At 40.1% G+C, this 16,798-nt stretch overlaps 2 protein-coding genes across 2 annotated transcripts in view; both read right to left on the minus strand.

The window, feature by feature from the left end:
* LOC125769847 (band 7 protein AGAP004871) overlaps window positions 1–6,535 on the minus strand; it is a 59,869-nt gene extending 53,334 nt beyond the window's left edge. The window contains exons 1-2 of the mRNA XM_049438774.1: window positions 5,795–6,535; window positions 5,611–5,628 (exon numbers count right to left, since the gene is read on the minus strand). Coding sequence (XP_049294731.1) covers window positions 5,611–5,628; window positions 5,795–5,966 — 190 coding nt within the window. The 5' untranslated portion in view covers window positions 5,967–6,535. The remainder of the gene's footprint in view (window positions 1–5,610; window positions 5,629–5,794) is intronic.
* A 4,194-nt stretch (window positions 6,536–10,729) lies between these two features.
* On the minus strand, window positions 10,730–16,717 carry LOC125769843 (tripeptidyl-peptidase 2). The gene is made up of 8 exons (XM_049438767.1): window positions 16,036–16,717; window positions 15,175–15,805; window positions 14,164–15,087; window positions 13,588–14,093; window positions 13,408–13,513; window positions 12,098–13,343; window positions 11,850–12,033; window positions 10,730–11,779 (listed from the first exon to the last, which is right to left on the minus strand). Exons 1-8 carry the CDS (start codon window positions 16,453–16,455, stop codon window positions 11,570–11,572), a joined length of 4,227 nt encoding a protein of 1,408 aa, XP_049294724.1. The 5' UTR covers window positions 16,456–16,717; the 3' UTR covers window positions 10,730–11,569.
* Between the last annotated feature and the right edge of the window lie 81 nt (window positions 16,718–16,798).

The raw sequence follows: 16,798 nt of genomic DNA on the forward strand, positions 1-16,798 counted from the left end.
TGTTAGTGGCACTTTCGCTAATGTTGGTAGCCGACCAAACGATGTGCGTCACACGTGGTTCGACAGCTTGGAAGAATTAATTTTTAAACCAATCACTCGTTGGCCCAGCTCAAACGCTAGCCGCAAGGGAAAACTGTCAGCCGGAGGCCAAGTCAAGCAATTTGTGAAATGTGATCCGGTGGCATATTGCCTGGTGCGAATGGTTCGTTGTAGAATGTTCCATCGCATTCCATCGGTGTTACATTGTTTAACAAATTATAGTTACCGGCATGAGGTTACTGAAAGGGTTTTTTTTCCTTTTTTACACTGTTGCTTCTTCCTTTTCCGGTATGATGTGTGTTCCAGTAGAATGGTGAGAATTAATTTGTATATAAAACTCTAGACATAAGATCTTTTACACTGAAAGTTTAAAATGATTAATTCAAAATTTTGCATTTTCTTTAAATTTTAAAGTATTATTTTATTTCTTTAACGTTCTCCTTTTTTAGTTCGAATTGAAGTAATAAAAAAGGAAGTTTTATGCAACGGACATATTTTAAAACAAAGCAACTTTAATTTTTTTTTGTGGGAAAATCAAGCAATTTTCACCTTTTATTTCTGTTTCAAATCTGTTGCTTTTTCCCGCAATTGCAAATCGGCGCTCGTTGACCTTAATTATCTATTTGTGTTTGTCTTTCATCTGTCTTTACTTTGTCTGTTACCAGAACTACCAAACTCTATTCGCAATATATACAACTCATTCTATTATAATCAATATTTTATACTAAAACATCTGGACTAACACTTTTACGAAAACTTTCAAATATGGATATGGATAGAATTCCTTCAAACTTCTTTTCTGGGGCATGTTTGAAGACATCCATTAAACAAAACAAATTCTGCAAACTTGCACCATCATAAAATATCTCACATTAGAATTCGCTTCCCAAAAAAGGAACTGCTCAGGTGTGATAAAAAATCGCTTCACATTCATCTACCTTGAATAGCGCTTCCCTATCTGTTAGCAATGCTATTGTTCCGGCTGTCATGTCAAAAATATGTTTGAACATTTTTCTTCCTCAAATCATTTCATGCTTTTATACAAATCTGACAGCTGAGAAGGTGTGTAGAATATACCTAACCTTCAACACCATTGGGACTGTTATAAAGCTGCAGTTTCTAACCTCACGGGGAGATTCAACTTCTTCCCAACTATTCAAAGGAAATGCCCGAACACCGACGAGAGTCCTTGTTTTAAATGAAATCGTACAAATGCTTTGCTTTATGTTTCGTGCTAGACATTGTGTCTATAAGACTGCACACTGTTTTCCCAAGTGAACAATAAAAGTTCCCACAAAACGTGATGTGTCTCACAGTATTCGGGCAAAGTTGGCACGTACTAAAAGGGAGGGACGGATTTTGAGATTCTTGTCCCTGAAAACTGCTTTTGCTTAAATGTTAGCAGTCGTAAGGTTGCTAAAAATGAGTTGGATCGAAACGTTTGAAACGCATGAGTTGAAACGGAATACTTGTGTACAATACCCACACTAGTCAAATTAATATACTTCTCGCTCTGTCTAACTACCAAACCTATATAAGCAAACAAGCGGCTAGTCTGATCGGGAACGACATGATAAGGAAACCGCCACTGCCTAAAAGATTGGCAAATTTATATATTTTTTTTAAATTATTTATTATTTTCTACTCTTTTTTTATTTAAAGCATTATTTGAGTAAAAAGAAACCTATAGCCTTACGATTTTTTGGAGAAATTTTGCAAAAAAAAATAAATCGATTTATGTTAATGCCAATTGGTTCAAATAAGTTTCTTTTCACTCAAACAATGCTTTAAATTAAAAAAAGAATAAAAAATCATAAGATAATAAAAAATTATAAAAATTTGAAAATTTCAAAAGGTTCATTTTGCACCAAGTTTTGCCTATAACTCTGTCGGTATCCAACGGATCTTTAACCTGTGGTCGATAGATGGCACCAATGGCTACATTTTCTTCATGGACGGGCATGCCCTCAGATGCCTGTGCCAGAAGTTATTCGAGGAACCAAGTTCCATACCCTGTTTGAGAAAATGTAAAATTTTCCTCATTTCTGAGCAATTCAGCAAAATTTTTAAATGTGATATATTTTAATGCGAATTTGTTGCAATAAGTTTCTTTTCACTCAAATAATGCTTTAAATTAAAAAAAGAATAAAAAATCAGAAAAAAATTTAAAAAAAATTTCCACCCGAAAATTTCATAAGGCTTACCCCTTACGTTTTTTTTGGGAAATTTTGCAAAAAAATTAAAATTGATTTATTTTAATGCCAATTGGTTGCAATAAGTTTCTTTTCACTCAAATAATGTTTTAAACAAAAAAAAAGAATAAAAAATTATAAAAAAAATAAAAAATATAACAATTTGAAAATTTCATAAAGCTCATTTTTGCACCAAGTTTTGCCTATAACTCGGTCGGTATCCAACGGATGGCCAATCTTTAACCTGTGGTCGATAGATGGCACCAATGGCTACATTTTCTTCATGGACGGCCATGCCCTCAGATGTCTGTGCCAGTAATTATTCGAGGAACCAAGTTCCATACCCTGTTTGAGAAAATGTAAAAATTTTAAAAAATAATTTTTTTTGCAAAAAATTAAAAAAATAAAACAATTTGAAAATTTCATAAGGCTATAGCTAGTGGGTCAAGAGCGAAAGAGTATTTCAATCGCTCCGGTCATCTTATTGTGCGCGCTCCCTCACAGCTCACGGGAAAAGGAGGTAGGTGTATCGCAGGAATCGCTCCTGCGTGCAGCGCTCCTTGTGGTGCGGAACTTCGCTCTTGGGAGCGCATCGCTCAATCGCTCCTGTGTGTAGCGCTCTGTACGGAGCTACCTCTTTTTCCAGTGGGCTGTGCGGGAGCGCGCACAATAAGATGAGCGGAGCGACTGAGGTACCTCTTTCGCTCTTGACCCAACACTACTCATAACCGGCAATTGTAAAGAAAGCTCGAGTACTCAATTAAAAACCCTGACCTTCTAACATCACTCTGCATGTTGGTGTCCAAGACATGGATGCAAGTGATATGTCAACTCTTTGCACTCTTGATCTAGATATTGGAGATTTTTATTGATTTTCCTATTATCCTTTATAAGCTTTCTCTCTCCGTGAAAGCCGGCTGGTATCTTCATCAAAGGGTAACGCATACCGTCTCAGTGATGACAATCTACGATAAGATGGACATGCATCAACTCGGGGTCTCGAAGGTAAACCCCACAAAAAGGAGATAAACCACTAAAAACCATTTGTTGTACTCACACACAAGCGTTTTGCTTTAGCCAGTACGATGTCGCTCGGTGGACTCAAATTGGATGGCTTCAGGGATGCTCTGGCATGTCACAAGATCAAACACACTTCAAAAACCCGAAACGTACGAAAAGTCAACCAAAAGCAGCTCAAGCGTAACGAGCTGAATTTCGTTTCCGCTTACCGAACTCGTGACCCCCCAGGAGTTTTCCTCCATGATTGCATTTGCTCGGGATTTCAAATATGAAAATGAGATTCGAAAGGTCCTCGGGCAATGTTTTTGTTCTGCTTTTTTGGCAGTTATTGCTGGTTATTTTGTCTGGAAACAAAATTGCCGAATGTCGAACATCCATGTGCTTTTTAGCTAGGTGGTTTTGTTTCAGAGAATGTTTTGCAAACTATCATTCACAGTTAAAAATCTTTCGTAAAAAAATCCCTTACAAATGTATTTTTTTGTATATTTTTTTTGTATTTTTATATATTTCATTTTTATATTTCATATCAATTAAAATAATCCACAAATTTCCAGGAAAAAACCAATGCATGATTTTTTAACACTTTGTTGAGCCACTTTTCTTGTTTCAACCAGCACCTTTTCACACCTTTTATGGTATCTAAATTTAAGCCATTGCTACTATCGAAGGTTCCATTCGGTCAGGGATAACCGAACATAACGATGTGAAATGAGTATGCAAATGTAGCGATACGCCAAGTGAACAAAGACTCTCGTCCAACAAAGCCCTTCTTCCACGGACTTACGTTATTGAATGTGAAGAAAGGAACGCGTATCATTGAACTAATCGCGTAACATTACGCACAAGAAAAACCCCATTTCACACACACGCACACAGAACTACGCACAACAGCTCAAAAGCATGTCCTTCGCAGAAGCGTATCCTCCCAAAACCCACATTTCTCCTGTCGAAAAGTTCTTTTAGCACTGAACGTTTGTGTACTCGGTCGTTGGTTCTTACCAACGTTGAACGCCCTTTCCCCCGGTTCCGTACACAAAAGCTAGAACCTTTTCCGACTGTTAATGGCTTCTTGTCGCTACAACAGCTTAGGCACTCATAATACCTTGGAAAACATTCCTTCCAGTGGGGCCGAGACCTGAAACTCATTACTTTACCGCTACAGCTTTGTTTGTTGCCCGGCCCGGCTGAAGCTTGCCAATACCCCCACGGGTACACACCAACCATCACACCTCGGGTACATCCATTGAACGCCCAAAGTGGCCACCACGTCCTGAAAGGTGATAAGTGTTCGACGAATCGGTGAAGAAGCTTGGTGACTTTTTCCAATTGAATGTCAGTACTTATATTGTACCCATCCGGTTGGACAACAGTGGTCACGGAAATCCTGTCATTTAGCCAGTTCGAAACACGAATCGGAAACTGATGCTGCTATCTGCTTTGCTGTCCCGTATCTTGCCGTATCGTGCCGGCAAAATGGTTCAGTGTGTGAGTGTGTCCCAATCATAGAAAATGGGACGAATAGAAGCAAAGTCAACTTATGGCTCTCGATTACGAACGGCACCAATCTTCCCCATGGGACTTTTATTGCTGGAGCACGTCGTTAGGTACCAGCATCGAGGATAGCCTGTTATTTGAATTCCCATTTATTGCAGGATTATCCTTTTTTTTCGTTGAAATAGCTTTTGCTGGTACGAGTTGCTCATTTTTAAGGACATTGAAAATGGCACAAAATCACACAGCACAGATATTGTTTCATTGTATAAATCCCATAAGAGCGATTGTTTGTATTAAAATTTATTCGGTTTTTTTAGATATAACGCATCAGCTTTCTCTTTTACAAGATTACGATCGAAGCGATAATGGCTGAATGTTTACAAGTTTTTTTCACTCGCTTTAGAACTTTAAAGTTTATAACCAACAGCAAATCTGAATGTTTAAGTCTATATTTTGTTCAATTTGATCATTTTGTTGAAATGTTACACACACAAAAAGCTTTTGAAAGCTCTTCAAAAACCAAACACTTTCCACGTTGAATAATTGCGAATGCACGAAGATATTTTCAATAGAAAATTTTTCTTCAGTTTACGAATTTAAGATCTTTAAATAGATTTTTTTTTAACTTTAAGCTTCTTAGATTATTAAGAAAAAATGGTGTTAAATTCAACAGGTTATTAGGAACAGTTCTAAGAAGTACACAATGTAAAATCTTCATGATCTTTAAGTCTTTAGGAACATATTCCACAAGTTGCACTATCGAAATCGAAACCTTGTCCTATTTCACACTTTACAACAAAATCCCTTTTATTAGCACTCGTCCAAAAAAAAAATTGGAACAAAAAAGAATGAAAAAACCACTCACCATAATTCCGCACCGTAGCTATATTATTGGAATGCAACAAAAGAGACCAAAACACAATGCATTAGTTTCAGTGAAATGGAAAAATTCTTTTGTTTAGTGACGCTTCCTTCTTCTAGCAAAAAAAAAGAAAGCCGTCAACATTTGTATTCCCATAAGGTGCAACAAATGGGAAAAGTATACTTACTACCCATTATTTTGCTCCGATATTCGTCATCGCGCCTTCGGAACGATGCGTTCGTACTGATCGTTGCAATACCGTAGCTATTCGCTACGCCCGCTGCATCTCCGGCGCCATTAGTGCCACCACCGCCACCATTTACCACTGGTGGTCCCATAGGATCGAGAGGAACCATCATTTATGCAAATATCACGTTCAGTTCCCTTCTGTTACACACTTGCTACTAACCAAGATTGCTACACACTTGCTATAAAATCGTCCTATAAATGGAATGAAACGATCGTACACAAACACACGCGCACTTGTTGAAACAAAAGAACAAAAAAAAGTCTTCACCGGACGGACACTAAATGTATAATCAGTTTAAAGTAATTCAGAAAATTCGTTTTTTTTTCTGCTGGAAAATGGAAATCAACAACAGTGTTCATAATATTGCAAGTAAAAAGCACCACAATTTTCCCGACCTAATCATTGCCCTCGGTGGTCGAGATCGTATCAAACCAGATATCAATACTAATTTAAATGCGTTCGTTCCAACGTTCCAGAAGTAATTCCAGTTATTAGCATGTATTATTCACTCATTCCACAAGATAGTTTCTATCGGCATAAGCGCATATTGACGGTATCGGATAGTAAAGGTTATTTTTTAATTTTATCGATCAATATTGTCAACTGAACGTCGACACTATTTCCTACTGCTGTTGGCAAACATGCATTTAATCACAATCGGAACGAATAGTTGTGATACGGTATGCTTAAAATAAAAAAAGAATAAATGTTTTAACTGACACTAATTTTTAATTATTTTCACCAAGTAAGGTACATAATCAAATGTGAAAAAAGGAAATTTTAAACTTTTGAACTGTTGGAATATACGCTGAAATATACGCTTCGAATTGTTGTTGAATGGGCAATTTTACCTTTCTCATACAAATAAAATGGTTCATAAAGTCTTCTAAAAGCTTAATTACTAAATTTGTTGTTTTTTGCGGTCACTTTTGAATACCTGAAAAACAACAACTGATTTAGAAAAGCTTTAAAATATTTTTTTTGGGCTTATATTGTTTAGAATGATAAGATAAGTTATTAAAGTAATTAAATTATTTCTTAAGTTTTAGTAATTTATTCTTTTAAATGGGTATGAATATTTCAATCATTGAACCAACATGCTATTAGAATCCTTCAGAGGTTATTAGAAAAATTAGTGTATTTTATCATTTTTTTTCTCGGTTAGAACGGCCTGGCCGTATCAAGACTTATTTTATCACGTAGCCCGGATGGGAGTTGAACCCGGTCCTGCCGTGTGGACGGGCGCCGTTTTTCACATGCACCACCCCTGTATTTTATCATTTTAAACACAACGAATCTTAACCAAGGAGCAGCAATTGAATATTATTACCAAAAAAAAATTTGTTTGTTATTTCTATAATAACTCACTTCCACACACGATTACTCTCGTTTACACATCCTCAGAAATAACTTAACACCTATGCACATTCCTTTTCGCATTCCACAATCATAACACATAATTTAACTGAAAGCTTTCAACCACCACACGAAAGCACCGGACGGTTAGAGCTAGTCCAACTGACCACTGAAAAATGCAACAGGTATATGCAACGGCCACAGACAAATGAGCGTCCGAGGTGTATTATAAACATTCTGGCCGCTCCTTGCACTAGCAAAACATAACTTTTCTCATCGCAAACAAAACACCGAACGTAAGTAAAAGATAAAGTGTATTAAAAACAAAACAAAAACACTGTAATAACTAAAGTGTAGTGTAATCAAAATGGAAACACAAAAACCTCCAAACAAAATCCCATCAAAATGGGAACACAAACCGGGCGACTCTAGTGAATAGAGGAGTGAACAGAGCCGTACATATGATTCAACAAAACCGAAAACAAAACTAACGAAAGTGTGGAATTTTCCTGGTTTACTAGCTGTGGTTTACACTGACAAAGATGCAGATGATGACGATGACGGTGGTATCACCACTGTTCCGATGGTTGCCTGCGAACACAAGCAATACGTGTTGTGCACTGAGTGAAACTTTTCATTTTCGACTTGCACCACTGTATACGATCCGTCCCTCGCGAGCACTCCTGTACGCTCCTTCAATCCGCCGCTACTCAAACCCCCTCGGTTTGCAAGAATAGTCCGATGCAGTTGACATAGAACGGGATGCATTTGTTTGGTTGGTAACTTTACGGCGAAAGAAATGCGTCCGATGTGAACTCTCTTCAACTTTACCTCATCACACTTTGGTCCTTCAAACTGTTCAGTGGTAAAGTGGAGAGTGGCAGTACGCTCCCAAGTAGGAGAAAAGGCGGCAAATAGGCAAATAGCAAGACGATCATTAAAACACACACCCCGGTTCCTGCTGTCACTAAGGAAGAAACCGGAAAGTAACTCTCAACAGCAAAAAAAAATTTCATTTTTTTCTAGGCTAAAACATGAAGTGGACAGTTTCTAGAACCGGGTCGTCCTAGGACGCAGCTGCAATGGCTCTCATGTCTTCAACGAACTGCAAACTGTTTTGCCACTATTTTATGCATCCCTATTTCTCCTAGTGCTGCACCAGGTTGGTCCTCTTTTGCGTTTAGACTTTTCTGTAGCTGTGCCATTATGAACTAGCAGGAAGAGGACTCGAAGTACTGCTCCAGTTCACTTTACCTTCCCTGTAAAGGCCACCATTTGCAATAATAGCCTGTATGACGCCCTTTAACGATGGGCCCGATGGTACAAAAATCGAAGCAATGGTTAGAATGAAATAATTCATAAATCATATGCGTTGTTTCGTTTTCTTTTCTTTTAAAAATTCTAAAACTCAAACTCAAATGTACTTTGTAATATAGAGAACTTAATCTATTGCAGACATGTCAAACATGTTGCCGGCGAGATCTTCCATACGCAAAACATTTCTCTTAACATGTCGCAGGAAACATCCCAAACTGTTTAGTACATTGATGAACTGGATGATGTGAACTCTCTTCGACATCAGATCTGTAACGGAATTATCGAACCGAGTACATTTCCAATCAACTGGATTGTTGAATGAAGATATTAAGTTTCAATGCAGAATGCGATCTGGCTCTTCAAACGATCCACCCCGCTATTAGCATCCTGTGGTCGCCATCAAAGACTGAATAACCCTTGAGATAGGTATAGTCAGGCCAAGAAACTTCGCTCTAAAAAGCGCATTCAGTTCGACTACGGATCGGATTAGTGCACCTCCCATTATCAATCGTATGACATTTACCATTAGTTTGAAATTTTAGAACGGTTCTGTTCTACTATTTTTTGGAGTTGAGATGAACGTATACCTTCCACTTCTGGAATGCCAATGGAAGCTAATCACAACCCCCGATCTCACCTGTCCTCCCGCAGTCATCGATCCTCTCACCGCTATTCGACAACTCGGACCGTAAGGTGTGTAATCCATATGCAATCCGACCTGCGAACCGAAATGAGTTTGACATTACTGATCTTATGCCTTCTTGCTAGTCAAATTGCTTTATATTTCCGTATGATGTACGGCACTATCGATGCATACGCACGAAGGTATTACTCTTCAATGCTTCATTTTTCACTCCTCATCGACCAACCAGTAGAGCTTGGTTGGTGTAAATTGCTGACCAGATACTAAGCTAGACCAGCTCGGTTGCGGAACCGATATGGCACGTCATTAAAAACCTGCGGCTTTAATGCTTTAAATAAAAAAAGAATACATTTTTTTACGGTTAGAACGGCCTGGCCGTATCAAGACTTATTTTACCACGTAGCAGGATAGTCAGTCCATGCTACGGGGAGACGGTCCGGATGGGATTTGAACCCGGTCCCTGCCGTGTGGACGGGCGCCGTTTTTAACATTCACCCCCCGGAATAAAAAATATTAAAAAAATTTAAAAAATTCCTGAAACAAAAATTTTCTAAGGCTATAGCCTTAGCTTTTTTTGAGTGATTTAGCAAAATTTTATAAATTGTTGTATTTTAATGCAAATTGGTTGAAATAAGTTTATTTTCACTCAAATAATGCTTTAAACAAAAAAATAATAAAAAAATTCTATCAATTTAAAAATCTCCTAAGGCTATAGGCTTGCCTTTTTCGGGAAATTTAGAAAAAATTATAATTTGTTGTATTTTAATCCAAATTTGTTGAAATAAGTTTCTTTTCACTCATATAATGCTTTTAATAAAAAAAATAAAAAATAATAAAAATAAAATTAAAAAAATCTCAAAATTTGTAAATTTCCTAAGGCTATAGGCTTGCTTTTTCTCGGGAAATTTAGAAAAATTTATAAATTGTTTTATTTTAATCCGAATTTGTTGAAATAAGTTTCTTTTTGCTCAAATAATGCTTTAAATAAAAAAAGAATAAAAAACAATAAAAAAATTAAAAAAATATATAAATTTGAAAATCTTCTAAGGCTATAGCCTTGCTTTTTATTTGGGAAATTTAGCAAAATTTATTTTGCGTGTAGTTACTTGAAAGAGATGATTCAACAAAATGTGTTAAAAATTGTTAAACTTCTGGGAAATGATAATAAATTCTAATGCAACTCACCCATGCACTTATCTATGCGCTTTAGACATTTGGTGATCATGGCCTTTAAACCAGTGAAGCTCGAACGTTGTCCATTGCCAATCGATTATTCGTGCCCTTTCCCTACAGACACGTCTACACCATCACTTTTCATTCCTCCTGAAGACTCTGGTACACATTTCTTGTTTCGAATTACTACGCAGAGGGATGCTTTTATTTCTTCAATTTCCCATCGTTCAATCTTTTGCTGAGCATCTACTACATAAAAGAGACATAAACCAATAATTTCCCTTTGCGCGAAGTTGTAGAAGAAACAGACTAGTTATTAAAACTAAAATTAAACATAGCAAAATTCTTTCACAATATACTAAAAAAACTTCAATCCCGGGGGCTTTACCTAAGGAATAGTATAGTTTATTTAAATTGTTCTTAATTTATTACGTTTATTGGGCAGTCAAAATGATACCCCTTCTTCAGCAGTCATTTTCAAAACTGTACTATTTGCTATTAAACGTGAACATATCTACTATGTGAAGCCCTGTTAAATTGTCAAGATTGAAGAAGAAAATCAATTAAACAATGCCCAGATGTAACATAACATATCAGTAGAACAAGCTAATGTTCTGTACCGCCTTTTTTCACTCGGGTTCCGTTGTATTTGGAGATGTTGGAAAAAGTATTTGCTGCTTAAACTTTCTTAATACGAAATGCACGGGGGATAAAAACTCTCAAAATGCCATTGAAACACATAAAAAATAATAATTACCTACAAAATCTACAAAGCTCATTTATCAACAAAGGCTCAATGAAACGCACTATTTAACGGATTGTTACTTTGTCGAGTTTTCAAAATGTGGACGATAAAAGTTCTCGGGAAAACTGCTTAAGATGGCATCATAATACGATTCCCGAAGCAAATATCTTTTTAACATCGTTTTTAAACCAATTTTCCTTCAGCTTTTTCGCATTGGTGTAGTTGTGTGAGCAAAATGGAAGCAGAATGAAATAAAAGGGCGTATTTCGACTAAAAAAAAAACTCGTTACTGTCACTTAAAAGTTTTAGGAAAATTTAATCCGATTTTCATTTGTTTGATTTTACAGAACACAAAAGCAAATTGCACTAACAAGCAAACAAAGTAACGGGGTTAGAGAAATGTTGAAGCTACGGTATGATAAAATGCGAAATCTTTATCCATTTGATAGCCGAAACTACCTACGGAACGGTTAGCAGATTAGAAAAGTCGATATCCCTGAGGGTTTGATGATACGATAATTTTCGACAGCTGCTGATGAACGTGTGTCCACTTCTTCTCATCAACCACGGCCAGTATTTCCTCCAGTATATCGCGGCTAAGCTTTTCCTCGTACAGCTTGTTTAAATACTTTACCATGCGGCCGTACTGCTTTAGGGAAAATGCGTGCCAAATCGTTAACAACAGTACCTAAAATTTTAAATTAAAAATTGTTAAAATGGATTCGCTTTCGTTTTTTTTTAACTACCACAACAACTACCTTTGAATCGGTGTATTCAATAAATTTGCCCACTTCACCATACAATTGATCCAGCTCCTCCGCATAATCCGGTTGACTTACGTCCTGTGCATCGAACAAGTTCTGCAAAACCCGCAACTTGCACAAGGCCACAAACTTACGCTGACAGGCATCCAGCAGAAGTTGCTTTTGTTTGTCCATTTGACTAAAGAAGAAAAGGCAAACATTAAATCACATGGCCACAAACGTCTCGAACTCATCGAACGTACATTTTAACTTTGGCTGCATTTGGTCGATTATCAACCTTCATGCCATAGTACGCAAGCAGTGCATTCTGGTCAACTTCCTTCACCACCAAGCTAGCCAACTCAATGATACGAAGCAGCTTCACCTTCAACAGTGTCGCCGGTGCGGCATCAGACGGGTCGAGTGATTTCGTAAACGCGTACGGAAGGTTTTGCTTCAGCTCGCTACTATCGTAATGATCTGCCATCGCTAAATGAGCTGCCAGATGGTTGGGATTATCCTTCAGCAGAGCGTGATACAGATTGTCCGCATTTTCCGAATCCAACTTTGCTATTTGTGCCGTCTGATAATCGCGCAATCCTTCACAATACTCATCCCATTTGCTACGCGTTTCCTTCGCGGGTGTTCCATTCGGTACGCCACCATTAGCACCGTTCGGTGCGGTAATTACATTACCGGATCCATTCGAACCTCCACTGGTTGGGTTGCTTCCGTTAGTCGCATTATTGGCCGTGGCAGTACTGCTAGTGGCCGCCGTTGAGCTTTTCTTTGCCGGTGGACCTTCCGTCAGTATGTACTGGAAGCTGTGCGATACACACTTCTTTATGATGTCCTCCTTCGCGTACGTAATACTGCCCTCGAGCCAAGAACACTGCGGTGGTATGGATGCTTTCTGTAGCTTCTCGCTAGGAACCGGCGCTAGGTAGATGGGGCGACATGCACCAGCCGCCAGGAAGCAGCTCGTCATCTTTTTCGCACCTGACAGCACCTGATTGTACGATTTGTACACGTCCACCGATAGACTATTGCTAGCCAGCTTGAAGTTAACGATCATGTTCGCTTCGGTTAGCTTCTCCAGCAGTTCCTTCTTTTCGTGGCGCACCTGCAAACGGATGGTGTAGTCACCCTTTTCCAGCTTTTCGTACTTATCGTAAGAGTACGCATCACCGCACCGAACCATCATCTTGTTCGTATCGAACACCATCCAGAACTGGGACTCGAACTCACTCTCGTACAGAATGTTACTAAACAGTGGCGTGTAGAATGCTACTTCGTATCCCTTCACCAAATGCAGCTGGTACGTGATGAGCGTTTGATAGATTTGTCTCGCTGGATGAATAACGTCGCGCGCCGTTAGTGGTGTCACCTTGGTTTCGGAAGGTTTTAAAACCATTGCAGCGGTTTTTAACGATACTACCGGGTGTACTTCTTCGCTTGTCAAGGCGGTTAGGTCGATCCGATGGATCCCGCTAGCGCTATGCATTACCGCTGGAAGGATACACTCATAAATTAGCTTCACATATAAGATTAAGATAGTTAAAGCATTACGTACATCCATTCAGAGGGCTAATGCCATGGAATTTCACTGAATAGCGCAATGGCAACGTTCCAAAGTTTGACCAAAATTTGGCAATACAGATTTCAATTATATGATCACCCTGCAAAATAAAGAAAACATAGAGCAATAAAATCAATTATCCTTCCCATAATCGTCCCCCCATGTCAAACCTACCTCCACCCTAACAGGCTGCACTGTTGGTGTCGTACCGTTGACGGGTAAAATCTTTTGCATCTCCATCGCCTTACAGAACTTCATCGGTAGGATCTGTAGCGTGTGTAGGAAAAATTTACCCCCAACCGCATCATTCGCATCAGCCGATCGCATCTCAATGACGGCCCAGGTCGCATATTTCGGTACCAGAATAAAGTCCCGTATAATGGTGTGCGGTTTACAATCAACCGGTAAGTCACCGCGCACAAATTCGTTCGATTTCGGATCGACTACGTGCGGTTGCACGACCGTGACCGGAATTTCGAACAAAACACCCTTCTCGGGGCAGGAAGAATCGTACGCTTTTACGCTCGCACGGTACACACCCGGTGCCAGTCCGGAGGGATCTACCTTGACGGAAATCTTTCGCGCCGAATAGCACAGATCGAGATAGTGGCCACAGTTGATCCACGATTCCGTTGGTATTAGTGTTAATCGCACGTTGAAGTTGATCTTGTCTGCTGCGTCTGCAAATGTAGGATGAAACATTATTTAGCTGATGCAGCTTAATGAACTCACGACTCACTCACAACTTACCAGCGTATTTTTCGTTGAAAATAACCGGCTCTATGTTGACGGAGAAGTCTTCCACCTTTGTAAGAACACCGTGCCGCATATGGATACCTTTTGCGTTATTGTTTCCCACCGTAACGGAGAAACGAAGTTTGTTCTCCAACAGCCCACAGTACGTGGTAAGATGGTCGAATGCTTTACCAACATTTAGCAACCCATTGCCCTGCGCGAACTTGTCTACGTAATCAATTCTAGTTGCCGTGTTCCACAGCGCACGCTTGATGCTGAATGCCGTGTATGGGACGGCTTTTTGTTTTAAGCCGGAAATCAACAATCCAACCGAACCGGCGACATGTGGTGCCGACATGCTGGTACCATTCATTAGCTGTGCCTTAGACATGGTAAACTGTGGCACCGAAGCAATGGCCGCACCGGGTGCACATACCGTCACACCGAAGCCTCCATCGATGCAGGGATCACGCGATGACCAGGTGTACACGTTGGCCGGTAGCTTCTGATACAGTGCGTACTCGGCTTCCATCATTTCCGGTGATACGTACGCACCGACGCCAACGCAGCTCGGTTGGCTAATGTCGGGCGGTGTGCCAATAGTGCATAGTGCCGGCCCATGGTTACCGGCCGAAGCAACCCACACTACGCCGTATCTGTTTACAAGCTCGCTCATCAGCTCTCCCACCCGACCCGAGTTCGACCAGTGGCCGTGCTCTCCGTAGCTCATGTTGATAACGTCAATTTTACGACCAGCTTCACACAGCTCCATCACCTTTATGATGGCCCGTACGAGTGCCGTTCCCGTTTCCATCGATTCCAACCGACCATCGCCGATGGTTAGCGACACAATCTTTGCAGCCGGTGCCACACCATTCAGCTCGGGATCATTGGGATGGTAACCGCTGGCAATGGAAGCGACATGTGTACCATGACTCGCTGCAAGAAAACGGAAGGAAAAATCGATTTATAAATAAAAAAAAGAGTAATATTATAGGCTTCGTTCCACGCTTATTGCAAACTCACAGCAAACGCCAACCACTTCCAGCACATTTCCTTCGTCGTGCACGTTTATCGAAACCGACAGAAAATCATCCAAATTAACGAGCTGATGCGAACGGGTATATTCCACCACGTGGACCGCATTCTCTAGATCACCCTTCTCAGTCGTATCGATCACCGCCATCCAGCCTTCCTTCGTCGGGAACAGCACACAATCGTACGATGTTTTCAAATCGGTAAACTTTTTGTCGCACGTATTCAAAAACTCCAGCTGACTTTCCAGATTTTCCTTCACCAGCTTCTCCTTCCCACCCAACCCAGTCGGTGGATTCTTGGCCTCGAAATCGCTCAACTCTCGTGCCGCTTCGCTAACGGCTAGTTTGTGCCGATCGTCCCACGTTTTTACCTTCAGATCGTTCAAAATGCGCTCGCGAATGCGCGACGGGGAAAGATCGTGCACACTCTTCAGCCCCACACGGTACTCCGAGCCGGCAATATTTTTCGCTTTCATCGTGGAAGACAGCTGCAGCTTGCGACCAGAGAGACCCGTAATGGTACCATCCTGGCTAGCCGTGACCGTTTTGCTGGTGTCCACATCGCCGCACCCGGAACAGTCGTAACGCTCAATTACTTTAACATCTCCGCCGGGAATTTGCTATCGCGGTTCCGTTCGTTGGCATTGATTATCCCCCGATACATAGTGAATGCATGTTACCGAAAAATAAAAAGTACAAATAAAACAATTAGATAAAGCACACGACACACAGAATGGTTCGCACTGCAATTGTTTGCACTGAAGAACGATAACAGCATGATTAGCGAAATTTGATACATCTGCTCTGCGCCGTCCCTTGTCCACGATCTTCACAATCAGCATCTACCTACCTCTAAACCTTTTGCCCGGGGATCAACGCCGGAATCCAGGATAGCGATTGTCACGTCCCGACCATCGTACTCCGGGTACATCCGGATGAAGCTAAGCGCACCGGTTTCATTCTTCGGTACCAGGGATGTTACAGGGAATTTTACATCAACAACACTTTCCATTTCCTTTCGCACAAAACCGTTCCCTTTTACTATGCTGGTGCCTACAATCGTCTTCACCTTTTTCCTACAGAATCTGTTTGCTGTTTGCTCTGGTGCGCTGGTGACAGTTTGACAAGCTACCGCATTTGCCGATTCATGCCCCCCGGTTCTGTTTTGTTTGGTCAGTTCGTCTAACCACCGCTTATTCGAATGGGGCGAGCAGGTGATCCGGTCAGCTACTTTTCGAAAGCAAACCTTTTCAAATGCGGCTAGTATCATTTATCACTTCCTTATCGTCTATTTCCCTATTTCGGAGAGCTAGCACTTGACACACTTTGCTATTTTTACTTGAAGTAACGATGCATGCGTTACGTTACGCCTATACGTAATATCCTACCGGCAACGCACGTGTGGGGACATCATTTCATTTATACGTTACATAATAATTTATTTCTAATTTGAAAAGAATCCGCTTTGTGTTTGTTTTACAGCAAAAAAACGAATGTTCAGAAGGAATATTTTCAAAAAGTGTGCTGAATTATTTACGAATTCGCAAAGGTAAGCTAATGTCACAGCAAACACCGCCTGTTCAGCCTGGCCGTTTATGACGTTTGAATTGTCG

The sequence above is a fragment of the Anopheles funestus genome, chromosome 3RL (genome assembly GCF_943734845.2).
Source record: "Anopheles funestus chromosome 3RL, idAnoFuneDA-416_04, whole genome shotgun sequence".
NCBI lineage: Eukaryota > Metazoa > Arthropoda > Insecta > Diptera > Culicidae > Anopheles > Anopheles funestus.

What these genes read in the sequence shown, in the direction of transcription:
- LOC125769843 (XM_049438767.1), bottom strand. Translation starts at nt 16,455, where the DNA reads ATGATACTAGCCGCATTTGAAAAGGTTTGCTTTCGAAAAGTAGCTGAC. An exon ending in GGAAGTGGTTGGCGTTTGCT is followed by an intron (nt 15,088 to 15,174) that starts GTGAGTTTGCAA and finishes GTTTTCTTGCAG; the next exon opens with CGAGTCATGGTACACATGTC. An exon ending in AATGCAGCCAAAGTTAAAAT is followed by an intron (nt 12,034 to 12,097) that starts GTACGTTCGATG and finishes TTTCTTCTTTAG; the next exon opens with TCAAATGGACAAACAAAAGC.